The sequence below is a fragment of the Geotrypetes seraphini genome, chromosome 2 (assembly GCF_902459505.1).
Source record: "Geotrypetes seraphini chromosome 2, aGeoSer1.1, whole genome shotgun sequence".
Lineage (NCBI taxonomy): Eukaryota > Metazoa > Chordata > Amphibia > Gymnophiona > Dermophiidae > Geotrypetes > Geotrypetes seraphini.
In genome coordinates this window covers 500,774,985-500,795,858 of record NC_047085.1, presented here as the reverse complement: position 1 = coordinate 500,795,858, position 20,874 = coordinate 500,774,985, and the positions used below count along the sequence as shown (strand labels likewise).

The 20,874-nt window shown below is 42.3% G+C and overlaps 1 protein-coding gene across 4 annotated transcripts in view; it reads right to left on the bottom strand.

Moving 5' to 3' along the window:
* Positions 1 to 20,874, bottom strand: part of NOS3 (nitric oxide synthase 3) — a 195,057-nt gene that overhangs the window by 165,891 nt on the left and 8,292 nt on the right. For all 4 annotated transcript variants that reach the window (XM_033932081.1, XM_033932083.1, XM_033932085.1 and 1 more), the window contains exons 2-5: positions 10,361 to 10,463; positions 9,199 to 9,347; positions 5,066 to 5,228; positions 2,444 to 2,535 (exon numbers count right to left, since the gene is read on the bottom strand). In XM_033932081.1, coding sequence (XP_033787972.1) covers positions 2,444 to 2,535; positions 5,066 to 5,228; positions 9,199 to 9,347; positions 10,361 to 10,463 — 507 coding nt within the window. The remainder of the gene's footprint in view (positions 1 to 2,443; positions 2,536 to 5,065; positions 5,229 to 9,198; positions 9,348 to 10,360; positions 10,464 to 20,874) is intronic.

Below are 20,874 nucleotides of genomic sequence, written 5' to 3'. Positions count from 1 at the left end.
CAAAACTGACACATTTTGATCACTAAATTTAAAATAGTTATTTTTCATACAATTTTTCAATCACTAATCTTCCACCACCCCTGGGGCTAGCAATGCACAGACATAAAACTACACAGTCTTACATGCAAAGGGGTTGGAAATAAAATAATCTTATTGGCTTTGCACTCTGATTAAAAAAAAAAAAAGAACCAGCTCAGTGCTGCAAGAGTAGCCCAGCCAGACTTCAGCACGGAGCTGGTTTTTTTTTTTCACACAAACAGTCCTACTAGAAACCTCTAATGTGGCTTAGTAAAAGAGACCCTAAAAGCAAATAATCTCACCTGCATCAGAGCAAATGAAAATTTCAGCATGAGAATGTGTATGCTATTGGAAAGAGTAGCTCAGCCAGACCTCAGCACGGAGCTGGTTTTTTTTTTTTACACAAACATTCCTTTCCTTACCTCAGCTTGTAACCGACGAAGTTTTCAGGTTTTCAAAAAGCTGCGAAATCCAAATCCTCTGCTCGGCTCCGAAATCACAATCGCTACTGCTGCACTACAAGCCATTAAATATCATGTGCGGCAGTAGCGATTGGTCCCCTACTTTGATCTGACAAATGAGGAGCCAGTATATTGGGGGGCGGAGTCAATGCGGCAACGTGCAAGTTGGATCGAGAGTTGGAGGAGACAGACAACATGGCGGAGACATCAAACACCCGGTCACGAACACGGTTAAACACAGGTAAATAGCGGTTCCTAGAAGGGGGTACATTGGCCTGCGGGGACAAATCTTTTCACCGTTTTTGCGGGCGGTGAAAACTTTTGTCCCCGTGTCTGCGGCGATTTGGCTATGGAGTCTCCATAACCCGCAGTCAAACCGCAGCCACGCCGCGGCTCACTGCGGGGATCGCTCCCCGTGTCATTCTCTAGTCTATAACATACTGAGTGGAGTGGAAAGGGTAGATGTGAATTGCTTGTTCACTCTTTCCAAAAATACTAGGACTAGGGGGTCATATGATGAAGATACTAAAGTAGTAGATTTAAAATGAACCAGAGAGAAATATTTCTTCACACAACTTGTAATTAAACTCTGGAACTCGTTGCCGGCGAATGTGGTGAAATCAGTCAGCTTAGCAGGGTTTTTAAAAAAGTTTGGATACTTTCCTAAAATGGAAACCATAGGTCATTATTAAGAATGCTTGGAGAAATCCACTGTTTATTGCTAGGATAAGCAGCATAAAATCTGGTTTTCTCCTTGGGATCTTGCCAGGTACCTGTGACCTGGGTTGGCCACTGTTGGAAATAGGATACTTGGCATGATAGACCTTCAGTCTGTCCCAGTATGGCAATTCTTATGTTTTTATGTGAGCAAAGTATAGGATCATCAAGCCATTGTGACATCACTGATGAGGCTGGCTCGTAGGCATTGGTGGAATGAAGCTTTATGACATCATAATCTAAGATCTGTAATGTTGCTATTCTTTGGGTTTCTGACAGGTACTTGAGACCTGGGTTGGCCACTGTTGGAAACAGGATGCTAGGCTGTCCCAGTATGGCAACGCTTATGGTCTTATATTCTAACCATCTGGTGTCATTCTTTCGTGTCTAGCTCAACTGCAGTCCTTCTATACCTGCATTCTTCAATGCAAGGCTTGAGGGTCAGTGGCTGGGCCCATTCATACTCTGATTTTTATGTGAGACAATTAAAGGATAATGAAGCCATTGTGACATCACTGATGAGAATGGCTCTTAGGCATTGGTGGAATGAGGCTTTATGGCCTCACAATCTCAGCTCTGGAATGTTGCTACTCTTTGGGGTTCTGACAGGTACTTGGGACCTGGGTTGGCCACTGTTGGAAACAGGATACTGGGCTTGATGGATCTTCGGCCTGTCCCAGTATGGCAATTCTTATGTTTTTATGTGAGCCAAGTATAGGATCATCAAGCCATTGTGACATCACTGATGAGGCTGGCTCGTAGGCATTGGTGGAATGAAGCTTTATGACATTATAATCTAAGTTCTGGAATGTTGCTACTCTTTGGGGTTCTGACAGGTACTTGGGACCTGGGTTGGCCACTGTTGGAAGCTGGATACTGGGCTTGATGGACCTTCGGTTTGTCCCAGTATGGCAATTCTTATGTTCTTATGTAATGGGCAAACAAACTAATGAATGAAGAGTCTTGATCACTAATGTGGAGAGAGAGAAGCCTCCAGGGAGGGCTGGATTTCCATCTCAAGTCCTCAGCCACGTGGTGACCCCTGAAATTACAGGTAAAGAGAGATCTGTAGGCCGCTTCTGAAAATTTGAGCTGTCTTGGATCCTCTCCCCCACAAAGGGCACCTGCTTCATCTAGGCAACATAAGTTGTACAGTAGCAGGCAGATATAGTGATGTCCTTTGAGCGTGGCAGAACAGCTTGGTATATGCATGCTAATCCAAGTGAGAAATGCAGGCTTGCCCTTACCTCAAATTTCCCCTATTTGTTGCGTACTTCACGTGGTTGCAAATGTATGTGAACATCTCCTGTGCTGTGGTACAATCCCGGGCATCAAATACCTATAGAGAGAACAGAATGTAACCCTTGATCATTGCAGCTAGACACTTATCCCCTGATATTCAGCACTACAGATTCATCTCCAAAACAGAAGCCACACTAAATTTACATTTTCCTTCTGTCTATTTCTTGTGTAATATGTTGTACCCTCACTTTTTGCATTCTGTAATTCACTGATGGTCCAGCCCTCTTCGATGTGAACCGCCTAGAAGTCATCTGACTATGGCGGTATAGAAGAATAAAGTTATTATTACAATTATTACCTGACCCGTGCGCAGTGGCCACTGACCACTTAAATAGCGTTTAAGTTTAAGTTTCAAGTTTTGAGTTTAATGTGTATTTGATTAATTGTTTATCTTATTTACTAAGCGATGTACAATGTAAAATGGTAAAAAACATATTTAAAAATTACAAATACCAAAGACTGACAAACAAAAAATGAGAGGTAAAAGGGTAGGACTACAATAAAATCAAGAAAAGGAGGGAAAGGGAGAAAACAAAATTTGGTATGGGGGGGGGGGTGTTTCCTTCTTGGATACCATTTCCGTGAGGGACTGAGATCAATGCTCGAAAAAAATCTTTAAATGAAAAGTATTTCAAAGCTCCCTTGAATTTATCCATGTTTATTTCTTCTCGGATACAATAGGGTAGAGAATTCCATGTAAGCGGGGCAGTAACCGGAAACACTGTCGCGTGCTGATTACCTTAAGTGATGGACGTAGAAGAGATGTTGTGAAGTAGATCCAAGGACTCTAGATGGGACGTGAGGAATAAGCATTTTGTCGATAAAGGCCGGTTCTCTTGTTTTATGCCGGCGGTCTCAAACTCAAACCCTTTGCAGGCCACATTTTGGATTTGTAAGTACTTGGAGGGCCGCAGAAAAAATAGTTAATGTCTTACTAAAGAAATGACAGCTTTGCATGAGGTAAAGCTCATTAAAGTTTATAAATCTTTCCTTAATTGCTTCTGATAATTTCAGCAGTGCAACATGCAGAATGTGAAGTTTAGACAGTTTTTCACTTTCTGCATGTTGCACTGCTGAAATTATCAGAAGCAATTAAGGAAAGATTTATAAACTATAACGAGTTTCACCTCATGCAAAATTATGATTTAGATTCTAAAGTATCCACTGCAAGAGACAAGATTTTGTTGTAGTCCTCTAGGCTTTTTTTGTAGAGGGGAGAATCAATATCCGACTTAGAAACATAGAAACATAGAAAAATGACAGCAGAAAAGGGCCAAAGCCCATCAAGTCTGCCCACTCCATTGACCCTTCTCTTTGATTTTGCTCACCACCCCCTGCCCTCACCTCATTAGAGATCCCACATGAATATCCCATTTATTTTTGAAATCTAATACGCTGTTGGCCTCAATCACCTGCCGTGGGAGTTCATTCCAATGATCGACCATCCTCTCAGTGAAGAAATACTTTCTGGAGTCTCCATGAAATTTCCCTCCCCTGATTTTCAGCGGATGCCCTCTGGTGGAAGAAGGTCCTATAAGACGGAAGATATCCTCTTCCACCTCGATACGACCCGTGATATATTTAAATGTCTCGATCATGTCCCCTCTCTCTCTTCGTTCTTCAAGTGAGTACAGCTGCAATTTATTCAGCCTTACTTCATACGGAAGATCTTTGAGCCCTGAGACCATCCTGGTGGCCATCCGCTGAACTGACTCCAGCGGATGGCCACCAGGATGGTCTCGGGGAAACTTGTGCCTTAGTGTCTGAAGGTCGTGTCCGCAACTGCCTTCAGCTCTCACCTCCTGCAGCACCAGACACAACCGCCATCTTATATCAAGCAGTCACCGGCAGGAGAGGTGCCGAATTTCGTGAGAGTTCACGAGATTGCATAAACATTCACCAGCTGCACCGCCTCCAATGGTTACCTTACGTTCTGGAACGTTGCCTGCCTCACTGCTGAAACCTCACGCAAGCGCTTTTCTGCATCTGTACGCGATTGTCCTCTCCATGACACCTCACAATCGCGTACAGGCGCAGGAAAGCGCTTGCGTGAAGTTACAGCAGTGAGGCGGGCAACGTTCCAGAACAATGGTAACATACCGAGGGCCTCAAAATAGAACCGCATGTGGCCCCCCCGGGCCGCAAGTTTGAGACCATTGTTTTATGCATTTTAAAGGTAATTAAGGCAATTTTGTAAGTGATTCTGTTAGACACGGGGAGCCAGTGGGCTTTTTTTTATTAGTAGAGGGGAAGACACGATCGTATATTTTTGAGTTTGTAACAATCTTAATAGCTGCATTCTGAATCCGTTGTAGACACCTAATTTCCTTTAACTGGCTAACTGTGAATATTCAGCAGGTGATAATGTTTATTCCCTGCCGAATATTTGCAGTTAGCACATAGGCCCCGATTCTAAAAACGCATGCTTTTGCCTATTAACCTGATGTAATGTAGGGTTACCAGATAGAAGAGACGGAGTCAGGAGTTGGCAGAGGAGGAGAAGGGTACAGACAAGAGGGACTTGCCCTTCCTTTCATATTCCTGTGCCCCCACCATCCCTTAGTCACCTGCAGTTTTGACCACTGGATCCTGCCCACACAGCGGGAGGCGTTTCTCCAGGCTTGCTTGGCACCAAAGATCAGTTCATTCTCTCGCAGCTGGTAGGTCCCAGACGTGTGGATCTCCTGCTCCACATCTACCAGGCGCTCTAGATGAGCTTGGGACTCATACCTGTGGGATGGGGAATGTGTTCATTTATCAACATGCAAATATCAAAAAGAAAACCTGAATTCCCACTTCCGAGAACAGGTCCACGTGAGCCAAGGCAGTATCAAAATACATCATCTACCTCCCATTCCTAGATCCACTGCACTGCTTATCATTTGTACCCAGCGCTATACAAATCCCCCCCCCCCCAAACATTCCTTGATCCACAGATTTACAATCTAGTCAAGGCAAGCAAACACAATAAACAAGAGTTTAGGGAAGTGGTCTCTCCAACACACAGCCCCTGAAGTCCATTTTTGTGGCCCTCATATCCATCGCTATTGTGGGTCACACCAATGCAGATGCACTCAAACGCTGGTCAACTTGCCTCTCCCTATGCTTGCATGTACCCTCGCAGTCGCACACAACCCGGCAGAGATTTGCCGAGCCTTTTCTCTATCCACAGTAGCAGCCAAACATCCTGATGGCGCACCTCTGCTCTAGCTCAGCCCCGAAAATCCAAGCAAAGTGGAATCGCAAAAGCACTGGTTGCTGGTGAGCATACAGCGCCCGTTGTAATACTGGCTTGATGGGTTTGAGAATTAGAGAAAAGTTCTATGGTACTTTGCACCAAGGTGGGCTGACAGACAGCAAAGGAATGCAATGGCTGCATTGTGTGTCCCTCACCGCTTGCCCTTACCTGCATGATTCATTCATTCATGAGGCAGTCATATGTGGGACGATGATACATCTGAAGCCCTCATTGGACACATATAGAGGGCGGCTTTTCCTTATCATGACCGGGTAGCCATACAAATGATTACACACAAATGAAAAAACTGGGATCGCCTTTACTTTAATTTATGGTGGGCAAGTTTATGCTTAACTTATAGAAATGAATGCAGATATAATGGGTCATACTAAGAGATTTAAGTTAATCTGGGGCCCTTTGATATCTTTTATGGATGTGTTGTAATTGGGGGAGGTTTCCTTTTGATCCTGTTGGCATATTGCACACACACCCAGGGGGAGGGAGAGTGGGAGAGGGATATTTATGTCATGGTTTTATTCTCTTGCAAGGTATTGGTTGGGTGGGGTGGGGTTTTTTTTTTATCTTGCTGTGGGGATTTTGATAGATTATAAATGCAACTATGAATAATGTTGTTTGTGTAGATACTGTACTGCATTTTTGTTAACTTTGGAAAATTAATAAAAGATTTAAACACATTCAATTTTCTATACCGTTCTCCCAGGGGAGCTCAAAATGTCGCACTGTTGGACGGCAGCATGCTTGTAGAATCAAAATTAATACTTAAAATTTGTAAGCCTAAGACCTTTTGGAGGTCCCCCTTGGAGTTTTTTTCATATCAGCTGTGGCCCTTTACATCACTGTCTCAAACTCGCCAGGTACTATTTTGAGGTCCTCGGCATTATAAAGAATGATTCTTTAGGGAAAACTTGTGCCTTAAGTGTCCGGTGGTCGCATTCTGGAACGTTGCCCGCCCGACTGCTGTAACCTCACGCAAGCGCTCTCCTGCGTCTGTACGCGATTGTCCTCTCCACTCCACCTCACGATTGTGCGCAGACGCAGGAAAGCGCTTGCGTGAGGTTACAGCAGTGAGGCGGGCAACGTTCCAGAATGCGACCACCGGACACTTAAGGCACAAGTTTTCCATAAAGAATCATTCTTTATAATGCCGAGGACCTCAAAATAGTACCTGGCGAGTTTGAGACAGTGATGTAAAGGGCCACAGCTGATATGAAAAAACTCCAAGGGGGACCTCCAAAAGGTCTTAGGCTTACAAATTTTAAGTATTAATTTTGATTCTACAAGCATGCTGCCGTCCAACAGTGCGACATTTTGAGCTCCCCTGGGAGAACGGTATAGAAAATTGAATGTGTTTAAATCTTTTATTAATTTTCCAAAGTTAACAAAAATGCAGTACAGTATCTACACAAACAACATTATTCATAGTTGCATTTATAATCTATCAAAATCCCCACAGCAAGATAAAAAAAAACCCCCACCCCACCCAACCAATACCTTGCAAGAGAATAAAACCATGACATAAATATCCCTCTCCCACTCTCCCTCCCCCTGGGTGTGTGTGCAATATGCCAACAGGATCAAAAGGAAACCTCCCAGAATGTAAGGTAACCATTGGAGGCAGTGCAGCTTGTGCGTGTGTCCGGTGCTAGAGGAGATGAGAGCTGAAGGCGGTTGCGGACGCGACCACCAGACATTCAAGGCACAAGTTTTCCATAAAGAATATCCTCTTATACCTGTGTGTTTATCTAAGATCTGTACACACGACTGATGAGCTTGTTAGTTGGGTTATGTTCTTATTTCTTTGTTCTGTTTTTCCTGATATGTCATGGACCGCCTGTACTTACACTCTGCAAAGACTTATTATGAATATGAGGTCTATGTTTGTATTTATATGACAAAATGCTAATAAAACTGATTGAACTTAAAAAAAAAAAAAAAAGAATTATTCTTTATAATACCGAGGGCCTCAAAATAGCTGGTCCAAAATCTTGTCTCTTGCAGTTGATACTTTGATAGTTTTTCACTTTCTGCATGTTGCACTGCTTTCAGCTGTGTATAGCTGAAATTATCAGAAGCAATTAAGGAAAGATTGATAAACTATAATTTATAAACATTTCTTTAATTGCTTCTGATAATGAAATTATCAGAAGCAATTAAGGAAAGATTGATAAACTATAATTTATAAACATTTCTTTAATTGCTTCTGATAATGAAATTATCAGAAGCAATTAAGGAAAGATTGATAAACTATAATTTATAAACATTTCTTTAATTGCTTCTGATAATTTCAAATTTCAGATAATCCACATTTTGGATTTGTAGGTACTTACCTCATGCAAAAGTTGTCATTTCTTTAATAAGACATTAACTAATTTTTCTGTGGCCCTCCAAGTACCTACAAATCCAAAATGTGGCCCTGCAGTTTGAGACCACTGCTTTACATGGAAAAGGTTGAAGACCACTGGTCTAGGGCCTAGAAACCCATACTCATTATAGAGAAGTCAAGATGTAAAAGCAGCCTCAAAAAGACAAGCTTTTCATTTGAATCTGAATTTCTATATCGCACTATAACAATAAGAAAAGTCCATCCAAACCATATGGGAATTTACAATGACTCAAATAGACATGTTAAAAAAAAAAATCAACTGAAAAAGTTTTTAGTTTATTACAAAATTTCATAGTCATAACTGTAAGCACTAGTCAGAATAACACATGCAGTTGGAGCTTAACTTTAAGCTAATATGAGGGGAATATGGATTCTTTTCTTGAGTGTTTCTGAAAGTAACATACCTTGGGGGGTTGGGGTCTAGGTCTTTCTAGCAACGAACAAAAGGAAGACCTGCAGGAATGGTGTACAAGATGCCAAGTCTTTAATTAACAAACATACATAAACCAGTTTGTATCCGAAATATGGTCCAAGAAGTTGATGAACCGAGACCCGACATGGTCCGTGTTTCAAAGAAACACGTCTTCCTCAAGGGTCCTAAAAAGTATCACATACTAGGGTACCATATGGATAACAACTAGAAATGGCGGTTGTGTAGACAGCTAAGCGAGCTGGGTAGGCTCTTTCGCAGTGCAAAGTCAAGAGCAAAAGTGGGTCACGCTTAAAGTTAAGCTCTCACTGCATGCTTTATACTTATAGAATACTGTAAATCCTGGTTTGTTGCAAAGTAGATACCATACCCTTCGTGCAGGCAACTCCTGAAACGTGGCCATGTTGGGTTAACATTCATTCAATAAATCATTATTTAACGGACTAGTCTCAATTTGTGTTTTTTCCTTCTTCAGCTGCTTTTTTTTTTTTATTTTCTGGACATTGTGCACTAGTTTTTGTGCTGATCACTGCTCTTTATCTGCTTTAATTTTCTACATTTCCCTAGCTGGCTGCTCCCGAGCTTGCAGAAGTAGCTTATTTAAAGGGGTTCTCTGGGCTCATCATACCGTTTAATAGAGTTGTAGTACTGGTTAATGAAGTCACGAGCTCGCGGCCAAAGCTCTTCCTTTGTCTGTGGTGCCTCCGAGGGTTTGCGTGGTATCTGACTCGGAATCATGATGGAGCCCAGGCATCTCTTCTCGCTGCAGGCCAGCTCCTGAACCGAGCAACCAAACAGAATGGACAAACAGGGTTACCTACAGTACCGGCTCCCTGCTCGGTCTTGAAGTATTGCTTGCCAATGCTGGCGCCCGGACAGGGTCCAACACTGAAAATCCAGGCATAACGCCCACAGAGGCTAAAACATCATTGGCCTCCACTGGCTGCTATATTTACGCCAGTAAACATAATAAAATATTATAAGGTATAAAATTTCCATCCACATTTACCCAGGGACTTTTTATTCCTGTCTCTGGGAGCAAGAGAACAGCTAAAGCCCTTTAACCCAGCTGGAAGTTCATAAACAGACTCACATGGGCTCATTAAAGCCATGAAGGAAAATGTTAAGGGAGGGCCGGAGAGTATACTTTTGAAACCTGCTTTGCGTGGTACGGACCTCAGGGCAAAAGTTTTGCCACTTTTAGTCTCAGCATAGGGAGGGAGAAACATTAGGGTCCATGAGAGCTAAAGTGTCATGAAGAGACTAAAAGTGGCAAAACTTAATAATTTAATAAGCTATGAAAGTAGTCTAGAGGTTAGATCTGGGGTCAAGACTGGGTTGAACCAAGGAAAAATATATTTTTCTGCCGTAGTTCTGGGGTAAAACACAGCCCTCCCTTAGTTGAAGTGTTTCGTCAAATTAATTATTATGAATAAGACTGTCAGCACAGATCTGTGGAGTCAGAAACGGCAACAGTTACAGCGGTGGAATGACGGGCTAAAAAATGTGGACCTGCAGACATGAAATCTGAAACCTCAGCTGTCAATAAATGAAGGTTTTCAAGAACATGCGGTTGAGATCCGCGAGGTCCGTGTTTTACCCCTTCCCGTATTTGGCCAATCTTGAAGACCTCCTCATGAAAATTTTTATGTATTGTGCTATCTTTATTTTTTGTAAATATGCAGATGCATTTTTGTTGTTCGTTTTAATTATGTATGTTTGGTTGTAACCCATCTTGGAAAAAAGCAGGCCATAAATTTAATAAATAATAATAATAATAATACACTTGCCTGCTCCGCTTGGGTGTTCAGCGTGTCGTAGCATAGCGTGCCCGTCTGCCAGTTCTTCAGCCGCATGTACTTCTGGACTTGGCTGGGGCACTCGACAGAACAGCTGCAGCGGAAGAGAAGGCGGCAGTGAGGTTATTTATACACTAGCATCCTTCTGATTGCTCTGGCTTCTTTAGGCCGTCGTGTTAGGGGGTTTTAAATTGCTTCCTGAATTGTAAAAGGATGGTCATTTGTGCTTTTACAGAAAGCTGACGATATCTGAGGTTTCAGGACACGTTCCCGGAGTCTCCAGCTAGTTCAACAAAATCCCATGGCCAAGTTTTATTTACATTTCTATTCATATTACATAGAATTATTTTGTTTGGGGGATGGCCACCCCTTTTAATTTGTGCTTCACTTTGGGATAATTTTATAAAGGATTTCACACACATAAAAGGACTTTTATAAAATTAACCACAACAAACCCAATCCTTCCCCCCCCCCCTTTTTTTTTTTCTCAGAATCATAGGGTCTAGGTAAGGGTTTTCAGCAAACCAACATTTGGAAGAGGAAAAGCCTAACGACTCCAAACCACTGCAACTTATTAATGCAGATAAGTTATCGCTCAGGGAGAAACCACTGACTTATCTACCAGGAACCAGGACTTATCTTGCCAGGAACAGCACATCCAGACCAAGGAGAACACAGGCACCCTTCACTCACCCCTCCAATCAAAGGCATACAACGTAAGAAAATGTATGACGGCCTACTAGCCACCCAAGCAGCAAAACTAGGCCACCACATCGCCAACCTGCTGATCACAAAGCCCAATTACAAAATGTTCAGGAGAGAATTAAAAACCAAGCTATTCAGGAAATCTGTCAAGTCAAACTAACCTTCTCAATATATTCACTGGATATGCCCACACCAATCCTTTTGTAATCCACCTAGAACCAAAAGGTATTGGCCGAATAGAAGACACTAATGTAATGTAAACCTCATAGGCAGAAAAAAACTCTAGTTAGTTTTAAACGTTAAATATCCTTTTAACATAAGGTGTCCTTTTTTAGTTAATTTTAATGTTAGATGGCCGGCAAAATTTTCAAAAAAGCAATATCTTCAAAGTTTTCAATATAAAGTGTCCATTTAATACCTTGTTGTGCTTTTGCAAATATTCGAAAATACCTTTCAAAAATGAGGGTAAACAGTGAAAATCCTCTGATTCCCCGCTCACTTTTTACAAAAGCTTAAATTAATTTTTTTTACTTATCTAACCAGGGGATCAGTCCATCTCTACCATCCGCCCAACATGTAAAAGTCGACGATGGCCAGCCAGCGTTTCGCTGTAGCTGATTCAGAGCTAACAAAAACAAACTGCAGATGTGTACAAGATGCAGGCGAAATTTAGTGTGACAAATATAAATATATAAAAACCTTTTTACCAAACAATGGACCCGACACGGTCCGTGTTTCGGACAAACCTTCGTCGGGGGTCCAAAATGAAAAAGGTTTGAAAAATATGCCACAAAAAATTGTAGAGTAAAATTTCATAAACCAAAAGGTCCGATGCGCCGAGAATCGCCAACTACTGTCGTGAGACGCTTTACAGTAGTTGGCGATTCTCGGCGCATCGGACCTTTTGGTTTATGAAATTTTACTCTACAGTTTTTTGTGGCATATTTTTCAAACCTTTTTCATTTTGGACCCCCGACGAAGGTTTGTCCGAAACACGGACCGTGTCGGGTCCATTGTTTGGTAAAAAGGTTTTTATATATTTATATTTGTCACAATAAATTTCGCCTGCATCTTGTACACATCTGCAGTTTGTTTTTGTTTGCTCCTGGTTGGTTTTTTCTGCAGATAAGGTTGGACCTCCTCCTTCCTTTTTGTTGCGCTGATTCAGAGCTAAACTGTTTCAAGACTCCAGCACAAATATTAACTTCACTATGACTTTGTCACTGCTCCACTGTGCTCACCGGCACTAAACAACTAGAAAAATCTTCTCCCCCATGCTCACTTCAGGGTTTTGTTTTTTGCAACTCTTTTTCCCCCTCTCTTTTATCAAGCTGTGCTAGAGGGTTGTTTTTTTTTTTACTAAAAATAAATACTAAATACTAGTGTGGACTGCCGAGGTAAGTGCTCCAACACTCATAGGAATTCTATAAGAGACAAACGAAAGTAGGCACCAGGAGGCATCTATATTTAGCACAAACCGCACCTTACGTCTAAGTGGGGATGGTTAGGGGCGAAGTTGGACTTAAGCGCCGTTAGGCACGATTCACTAAAGAACTTAGACGTCTGCAAGGCAGGACAATAAAACGCTGGCCCACGTTGCAAGCATCTATGTTTTTTCTTAGGCATCATTAGCCGTGATTCTGTTAACGGCGCCAGAGCTAAGTTATATATTTTTTTTCCTGATACTGAAATTTGAAATCAGAAAAGAATAATGGGTAGGGGGGGGATGAGGGTTAATGATAATTATACATATTATAAGATACAGTAATAAGAGTTGCTAGTGTTGTACTTTAATGTTGTTTATTTAATGCCTGTACACTTGATGAAAGTTTGAAAATGAATAAAGAATTTAAAAAAAAGAAATTTGAAAGTTTAAATTTGCAAGTGCACAGCAGTGGGGATTTTTCCTCTCTAGATCTATACATTTTTTCAGGTGTGAGTTTTTTTGTGCCAATGACAGAACGCCAGCTTGAAATCAGTATTGATTGCTGCTTGACAGTATTTACCTTGAAGCTTTTTCGCCACCCTTTTTCAATTCATGTGGATCTTAGACGTATAGCCCGCGGCTGGTGAGCAACATTTTTGGCAATTATTTTGATGTAGTTGTTACTACTATTTTTTTTTTGCTTGAGAGATGTTTAAATACCTAGGTGGCCTAAATGCACACGAGTCGAATCTCTTTCATTTGAAAGGAGGCTCTGGAATGAGAGGGCGTAGGATGAAGTTAAGAGGTAATAGGCTCAGGAGCCATCTAAATAATAATAATAATAACTTTATTTTTATACACCGCCACAATCTTGCGACTTCTAGGCGGTTCACAAAGAAGAAGAGCTGTACAATCAGCGAATTACAAGTAGATGAATACAAGGTGGTTGAAAGGAAAATTATACATAGGTTGAATTATAAGAAATTAACTAATTTTACATCTTACAATTGAAAATAGTCGGACACCAGCAAATATCAGGATACAATTATGAAGAGGGAATTTTAGCAGACAGGGAATGTGGATACCTAGTGTGAGGAAGAAATTCAGGATAAAGCGTGGAAGTTATGTTCACGGGAGAGTGTCTGGCTAGGACAAGAATTTCTTAAACAAAGTGGTCTTTAGTTCTTTCCGGAATCTAAGGAAATACTTTTTTTTTTTTTTTTTACAGAAAGGGAGGTAGATGCATGGAACATTCTCCCGGAAGAAGTGGTGGAGACAGAGACTGTGACTGAGTTCAAGAAGGTGTGGGATAGGCACATGGGATCTCTTAAGAGAGAGGGAGAGATAATGATTACTGCGGATGGGCAGACTGGACGGGCCATTTGGCCTTTATCTGTCATCATGCTTCTCTGTTTCTATACTACAGTTGTATCGCTCTATGACAGAGGTGCCCAACAGGTCGATCGCGATCGACCGGTAGCTTGCCAAGGCAAAGTGAGTCGATCATCCAGGACTCCCTTTGCCTTGGCGATCTATCGGACCGATCAATCTTCCTCTCCCCGACGTCAATTCTGCCATCGGAGAGGAAGTTCGGGCCAGCCAATCGCTGCCTGGCTGGGCAGAACTTCCTCTCCGACAGCAGAATTGACGTCGGGAAGAGGAAGATTGATCGGCCCGAAGCAGAGAGAGCATGGGGCGGCGTTGGCCTCGGCTATGGGGCCTGTTATCCGTTGGTGACGTTTGGGTCCTGTTCCCCGATGGCAGCGGCAGTGGCTTGGGGAAGGGCAGGGAGAAAGAAAGAAAGGGGGCAGGCAGGGAGACAGAAGGAAAAAAGAGAAATAGGAAAAAAAGAAAGGGGCATGAAGAGAGAAAGAAAGAAAGGGCAGGGAGAGAGGAAGAAAAAGTTGGGGGAGGGAATGAGGTTTGGAGGAGAGGAAGCATACAGGCTGAAAGAAAGATTAGATGCACAGTCAGAAGAAGAAAGTGCAACCAGAGACTCATGAAATCACCAGACAAGGTAGGAAAAATGATTTTATTTTAAATTTAGTGATCAAAATGTGTCTGAATTTATATCTGCTGTCTATATTTTACAATATGGTCCCCTTTTACTAAACCACAATAGTGGTTTTTAGCGCAGGGAGCCTATGAGCGTCCAGAGCAGCGCTGGGCATTCAGCGCAGCTCCCTGCGCTAAAAACTGCTATTGTGGTTTAGTAAAAAGGGAGGGGGGTGGGTTTTGTCTATTTTTGTATGGTTGTTACTGAGGTGACAGTGCATAGAGTCATCTGCTTTGACCTCTTTGAAAAAACCCCGGAATAGGAATGATAATTAACAATTCTATGTGTACAGTGTGCGTTGTGTTTTTTTTTAATTTTATTGTTGGTAGATCATTTTGACTTGGTCATTTTAAAAGTAGCTCGCGAGTCAAAAAAGTGTGGGCACCCCTGCTCTACCCCTCAGATACAGGGTGCAATTCTGGTTGACGTATCTAAAAATGAGATATAGCAGAATTAGAAATGGTACAGAGAAGAGCAACAAAAATGAAAAAAGGGATAGAGCAACTCCCCGATGAGGAAAGGCTAAAGCACCAAGAACTCATCAGCTTGGAGAAGAGACGGCTCAGGGATATGATAGAAGTCTATAAAAATACTGAGCGGAGTGGAAAAGGTAGATATGACTTGCTTGTTTACTGTTTCCAAAAGTACTAGGACTAGGGGGGCATATGATGACGCTAGTGCTGCCCGATTTCCGATTCAAATCGATTCACCGATTCACTTCAGGTGAATCGATTCGAATCGATTTGTTTTTCTAAAAAAAATCGGCCTGGCCGATTCGGTGGGGGAGTGTCAGTCATGAAGTGTTGCAGCGCTTAGGCGCTCTTTGCAGCGTCCTCCGGCTTCCCCTGTGGCCTCCCGGTCTTATCTTTACCTAATTACAGGATCACTACAGCAGCACGTTCCCTGTGCCACGATCCTGCCCCTGACATCAGAGGAGGGGCGGGACTGTGCTGCAGAGGCCGTCTTTTATGCCTTCTTCATGTTTTTTCACATTCAATTAGTGCTCTTGTAACAGTAAGTGCCTGAGTTTGTGCATGTCCTGTTCGTATAGCTTATAGTTTTATTAATATTTTTCCTTAACGCTTTTACTTCATGCGGCTTCATTTGTGTTTTAGTAATTTATTGTCTTCGTTTTTGTTTGTTCAAGAGACTATTTTGCCTTACATTATGTTTCTCTATGTTTCAGCCTGTAATTAAATACGTTCATTCTCTGGGGTCTGGGCACACAGTATTGGTTCAGACTGCAGAAAGGCTGTGGTCTCGTCACTAAAAGACAGGCATGGTACTTTTAGTTTTTTACTCCATCTTAGTATTTTTATTAAGTGCTCCAGTATTTTTAACGCTGAAGTTCGATCGTGCATCGTTTTGTTAATTTCATTTGATGAAGTGTGCCAGCATTAGTAAGTGCTGCAGCTCGCTCAAGTTGTCTTTTAAAGTTAAATTAGCACTTGGCTTCATGTAGTCTTGTCTGTGTTTGAGTAGATTAATTGTATTGTTTTATCTCTTCAGAGATTATACTGTCTTTCCACTGTATAGTACTTTGGAGCCTATTAAATGTGTTGTTTTGCACATGATTTTAGAGAAGACATACAGTTTTTATAGTTTCTATTGGTTGCAATGAAAGCCCCTATGCTTTCCGTTTCATTTTGTTTTTATGCCGTTTTGGAAATGCATATCATGATATGTTTTATTTTTATTTATAACTTGTACATATATTAACTGACAGACTCTTAAGGTATGCTTTTTGGTTTATTTGTTTTTAGGTTTGTTGTTTATTTTGTCAATTTTATATTCAGAGTATATGACCTATTTGTAATGTATTTATTCTGTTCTTATTTATCTTGAATGCTTTTTGAACATATTTACATTTTTATACATTTGTATGTATGATTGGCGTGCATTTTTGTTGCAATTAGTAATTTATTAATGCTGTCCTTTTATTTTGTATGCAATGTTTTAAATATGCTTATTATACATATGTCACATTATTTCTTGATATGAGGTGTTGGTTCTTTATATGCATATCTTTTGATCATTTTATTGCATGCTATTAATATGGTTATGCATTAAATATGTATGATTTTATATATATTTTTAATTGATTGGTGCTGTCTTTCTTCTTTTATTCATTAATACATATATGTTTATTGCTATTTTTGTCATTTTCATTTAATGTTTTTATATGCTTATGATATATTTGCAATTTTATTGATTTTTATGTATATATTTATATATTTGTTTCATTTATTAGTTGTGTCTCTTATGATTGTAGACTTCTGAAGCAGGCCGGTTTGGCCAAAACATGTACATGTTGAGTCACTGAGTTTGAACAAATAAAAGAGACTGGTGAAGTAAATTGAGTCCAACAGTCTTGATTGGACATCTCCACTCCTTGCTTTATAAAATAAACATATTGGAATAAATGTTTGAATAAAACACCCAATTGGCAGGAAAATCAAATTGAATCGAATCGAAAAATCGATTCAATAGTCTGAATAGAATCAAATCAAATTTTTTTTTCCTGAATCGGCCAGCACTAGATGACGCTACTAAGTAGTAGATTTAAAACAAATCAGAGAAAATATTTCTCTACTCAACATGTAATTAAACTCTGGAATTCTCTGTTAGAGAATGTAGTGAAATCTGCTTAGTAGGTTTTAAAAAAGGTTTGAATAATTTCCTAAAAGAAAAGTCCATAAGCCATTATTGAGATGGCTTAGGGAATCCACTAGGATAAGCAGCATAAAATCTGTTTTACTCCTCAGGATCTTACCAGGTACCTGTGATCTGGGTTGGCCACTGTTGGAAACAGGATAGTGGGCTTGATGGACCTTTGGTCTGTCCCAGTATGGCTATTCTTATGTTCTTATATTGTGAGCCTGCCAGGACACATAGCACAGTTACTTACCGTAACAGTTGTTATCCAGGGACAGCAGGCAGATATTCTCAACAGGTGGGTGACGGAGCCCCGCAGCGGACAGCCTCGCAAGCAGACTTGCTTGAAGATCTTTGTAAGAGCTTACGAGTGCTGTACTACGCATGCGCGAGTGTCTTCCCGCCCGAGAGAGGGCGAGCGTCTCCTGTGATGTACCTCAATTCAGATAGCTAGCTAAGAAGCCAAACAAGGGAGGAGAGTGGGTTGTGAGAAGATCTGCCTGCTGTCCCTGGACACCAACTGTTACGGTAAGTAACTGTGCTTTATCCCAGGACAAGCAGGCAGCATATTCTCTACATGTGGGTGACCTCCAAGCTAAGCATAATGGGATGGAGGGAGAGTTGGCAACTTAAGAAAAGAGATTTTGCAAAACAGACGGGCCAAAATGGCCATCCCTTCTGGAGAAAGTATCCAGACAATAATGAGAGGTGAATGTAAGAGCCGAGGACCAAGTGGCAGCCTTGCAGATTTCCTCAATAGGAGTTGATCTGAGGAAAGCTACAGACGCCGCCATTGCTCTAACTCTGTGACCCGTGACTCGACCCTGCAGAGGGAGACCAGCCTGAGCATAGCAGAAAGAAATGCTAGCAGTTATCAGTGGCGTACTTAGCATAAGTGACACCCGGGGCCCATCATTTTTTGCCCCCCCCCCCATCTGTACGAAAAACATGATTTTTAGTAACAAGCCACACGTCACACGAGTACCTCACACATGAGTACCTAGGAAAAGGCAGCATCTTACATATGCAGTGAGCAGCAGTACAACATCAATACACTCACTGTAAAACTAAACAAGCCAGACTAGTATAGATCAATCCTACACCGTCAATTCTAACAGAAAACCATGTCTTTCGAACACATAGAACACAGAAAATACCTTCGCCTAGTATGGAATATGTCATCACAAACTAACCCCTCCCTCTTTTACAAAACTGTAGTGTGGCTTTTAGCCACGGTGATAACAGCTCTGACGCTCATAGAATTCTGAGCATCAGAGCTGCTACCACCACGGCTGGCGCTAAAAAACGCTCCACAGTTTTGTAAAAGGGGGGATAAAATAGAAATACATAGACAAAGGTTAAATTGAACCAGCAAGAAGCTGGACTCTGCATACAATGCAACACCACAGAAACAGTGACACATGTCTCCTAAAGCAACAAATAAATAGAAAATTTTTGTTCTACCTTTGTCTTCTCTGGTTTCTGCTTTCCTCATCTTCTTGTTACTCTCTTCCTTCCATCCACTGTCTGCCATCTCTCTGTCCCTATATGGCATCTTCTCTCCTTCTATGCCCCTTCCAGAAATTGTATGCCTCCCCCTTCCATCTCTCCTTTCACCCCCCATTGGTCTGGCATCTCTCTCCTCTCCTTCCCTCTCCCACACCTCTCTTCTGCAATCCCTTACTTCCCTCATTTTCCTTTTCAATTTATTTTCTGCATCCATCTAGATTACGTTCTTACTACCCTCATCAATTTCCTTTTTTACTATCTACCTACAGCTCGCCACCTCTTTCCCCCACCCCTCCAGTATTTCCATAACTTAATCCTTTTCCCCCATCATGTGCCCTCCTTTTATTTATCCCCGCCTTCCATCCTCTGCCCTCTTATCTCTCTCCCTTCTCTCCACTTCCATCATCTGCCCCTTCTCTCTTTCCCCCACTTCCATCATCTGCCCTCTTCTCTCTTCCCACTTCCATCATCTGCCCCTTCTCCCCACTTCCATCATCTGCCCCTTCTCTCTCTTTCCCCCCTCCTTCCATCATCTGCTCCTTCTCTCTCTTTCCCCCACTTCCATCATCTGTCCCCTTCTCTCAATCTCTCCATCCACCACAGGCCCACCTTTCTCCCTCACCTTTCTGATTTTGGCAACAAGATTGGCAAGGCTCTCCCCCCAGCGAAAGCACTGAGGGGCATCGGCACCCCCCCTCCGCGATGGCCCTCAGAAGCATCGGTGCCCCCCCTGCCCCGCAACAGCACTCAAGTTTGGCCTCCTTCTCCCAGCATCAGCAGAATTTCAGATCGGCAACAGGTGCTCAGTCAAAAGCTTCCCCTGACTGAACTGCCTGGGCGGAAACAGGAAGCTGAGTCAGGGGAAGCTTTTGACTGAGCACCTGTTGCCGATCTGAAGTTCTGCTGATGCCGGGAGAAGGAGGCCAAACTTGAGTGCTGTCGAGGGGCAGGGGAGGCGCCGATGCCGCTGTGTGCCCTCGCGGAGGGGGGATGCCGATGCCGCTGAGTGCCATAGCAGCCCAGGAATTTTCAGGACCTGTCCGGCTGTGCACCACCCTAAGGCTGCACCTGGAGCGGACCGTCCCCCCCTGCCTCCCCCTTGGTACACCACTGGCAGCTATCCGGATGGATATGGTTTGCTTCGAGACAGGATGCCCCAACTTATCTGGATCAAAGGAGGTGAAAAGTTGTGAGGCTGTTCGGTGAGGTTGAGTGCGTTGCAAGTAGAAAGCCAAGGCACGTTTACAGTCCAAAGTATGAAGCGCCACTTCTCCAGGGTGAGAATGAGGCTTTGGAAAAAATACTGGAAGAACAATAAATTGATTAATGTGAAATTCTGAGACAACTTTAGGCAAGAATTTTGGATGAGTACGGAGGACTACTTTGTCATACTGGAAAACTGTGAAAGGTGGATCCTCAACTAAGGCTTGTAACTCACTGACTCTTCGAGCAGACATGAGGGCAATCAGAAACACCACTTTCCAAGTAAGATACTTGAGATGAGCCTTATCAATTGGTTCAAATGGAGGCTTCATCAATTGAGCCAGGACGACATTGAGATCCCAGACCACTGGAGGCGGTTTGAACGGTGGTTTAACATTGAAAAGCTCTTTCATGAAGCGGGAAACCACAGGATGTACAGACAGAAGTTTCCCATCAAGAGGCTGATGGAAAGCAGCAATCGCACCGAGATGGACTTGAATAGATGTAGACTGGAGGCCAGGGTGTGATAAGTGAAGTAAATAATCCAAAACAGAAGACAAGGAGGTAGATATTGGCTCCATTTGGCGAGTGTACTCCAAGCAGAAAATCTAGTCCATTTCTGACTGTAACACTGCCTAGTAGACGGCTTTCTGGAAGCCACCAAAATGTCCTGTACAGATTGAGAAAACTGTACGGAGGCAGTTAGGTTGAAAGGTACCAAGCTGTTAAGTGTAGAGACTGCATGTTGGGATGAAGTAAGGACCCTTGACTCTGAGTAAGCAGAGAGGGAAAAACTGGTAGAAGCAGAGGCTCTCTGGTGCTAAGTTGAAGTAGGAGGGAGAACCATGATTGTCTGGGCCACCGAGGAGCTATCAGAATCATGATAGCAGGTTGCAACAAGAGTTTGACAAGAGTCTTGAGAATTAGAGGGAATGGAGGGAAGGCATAGAG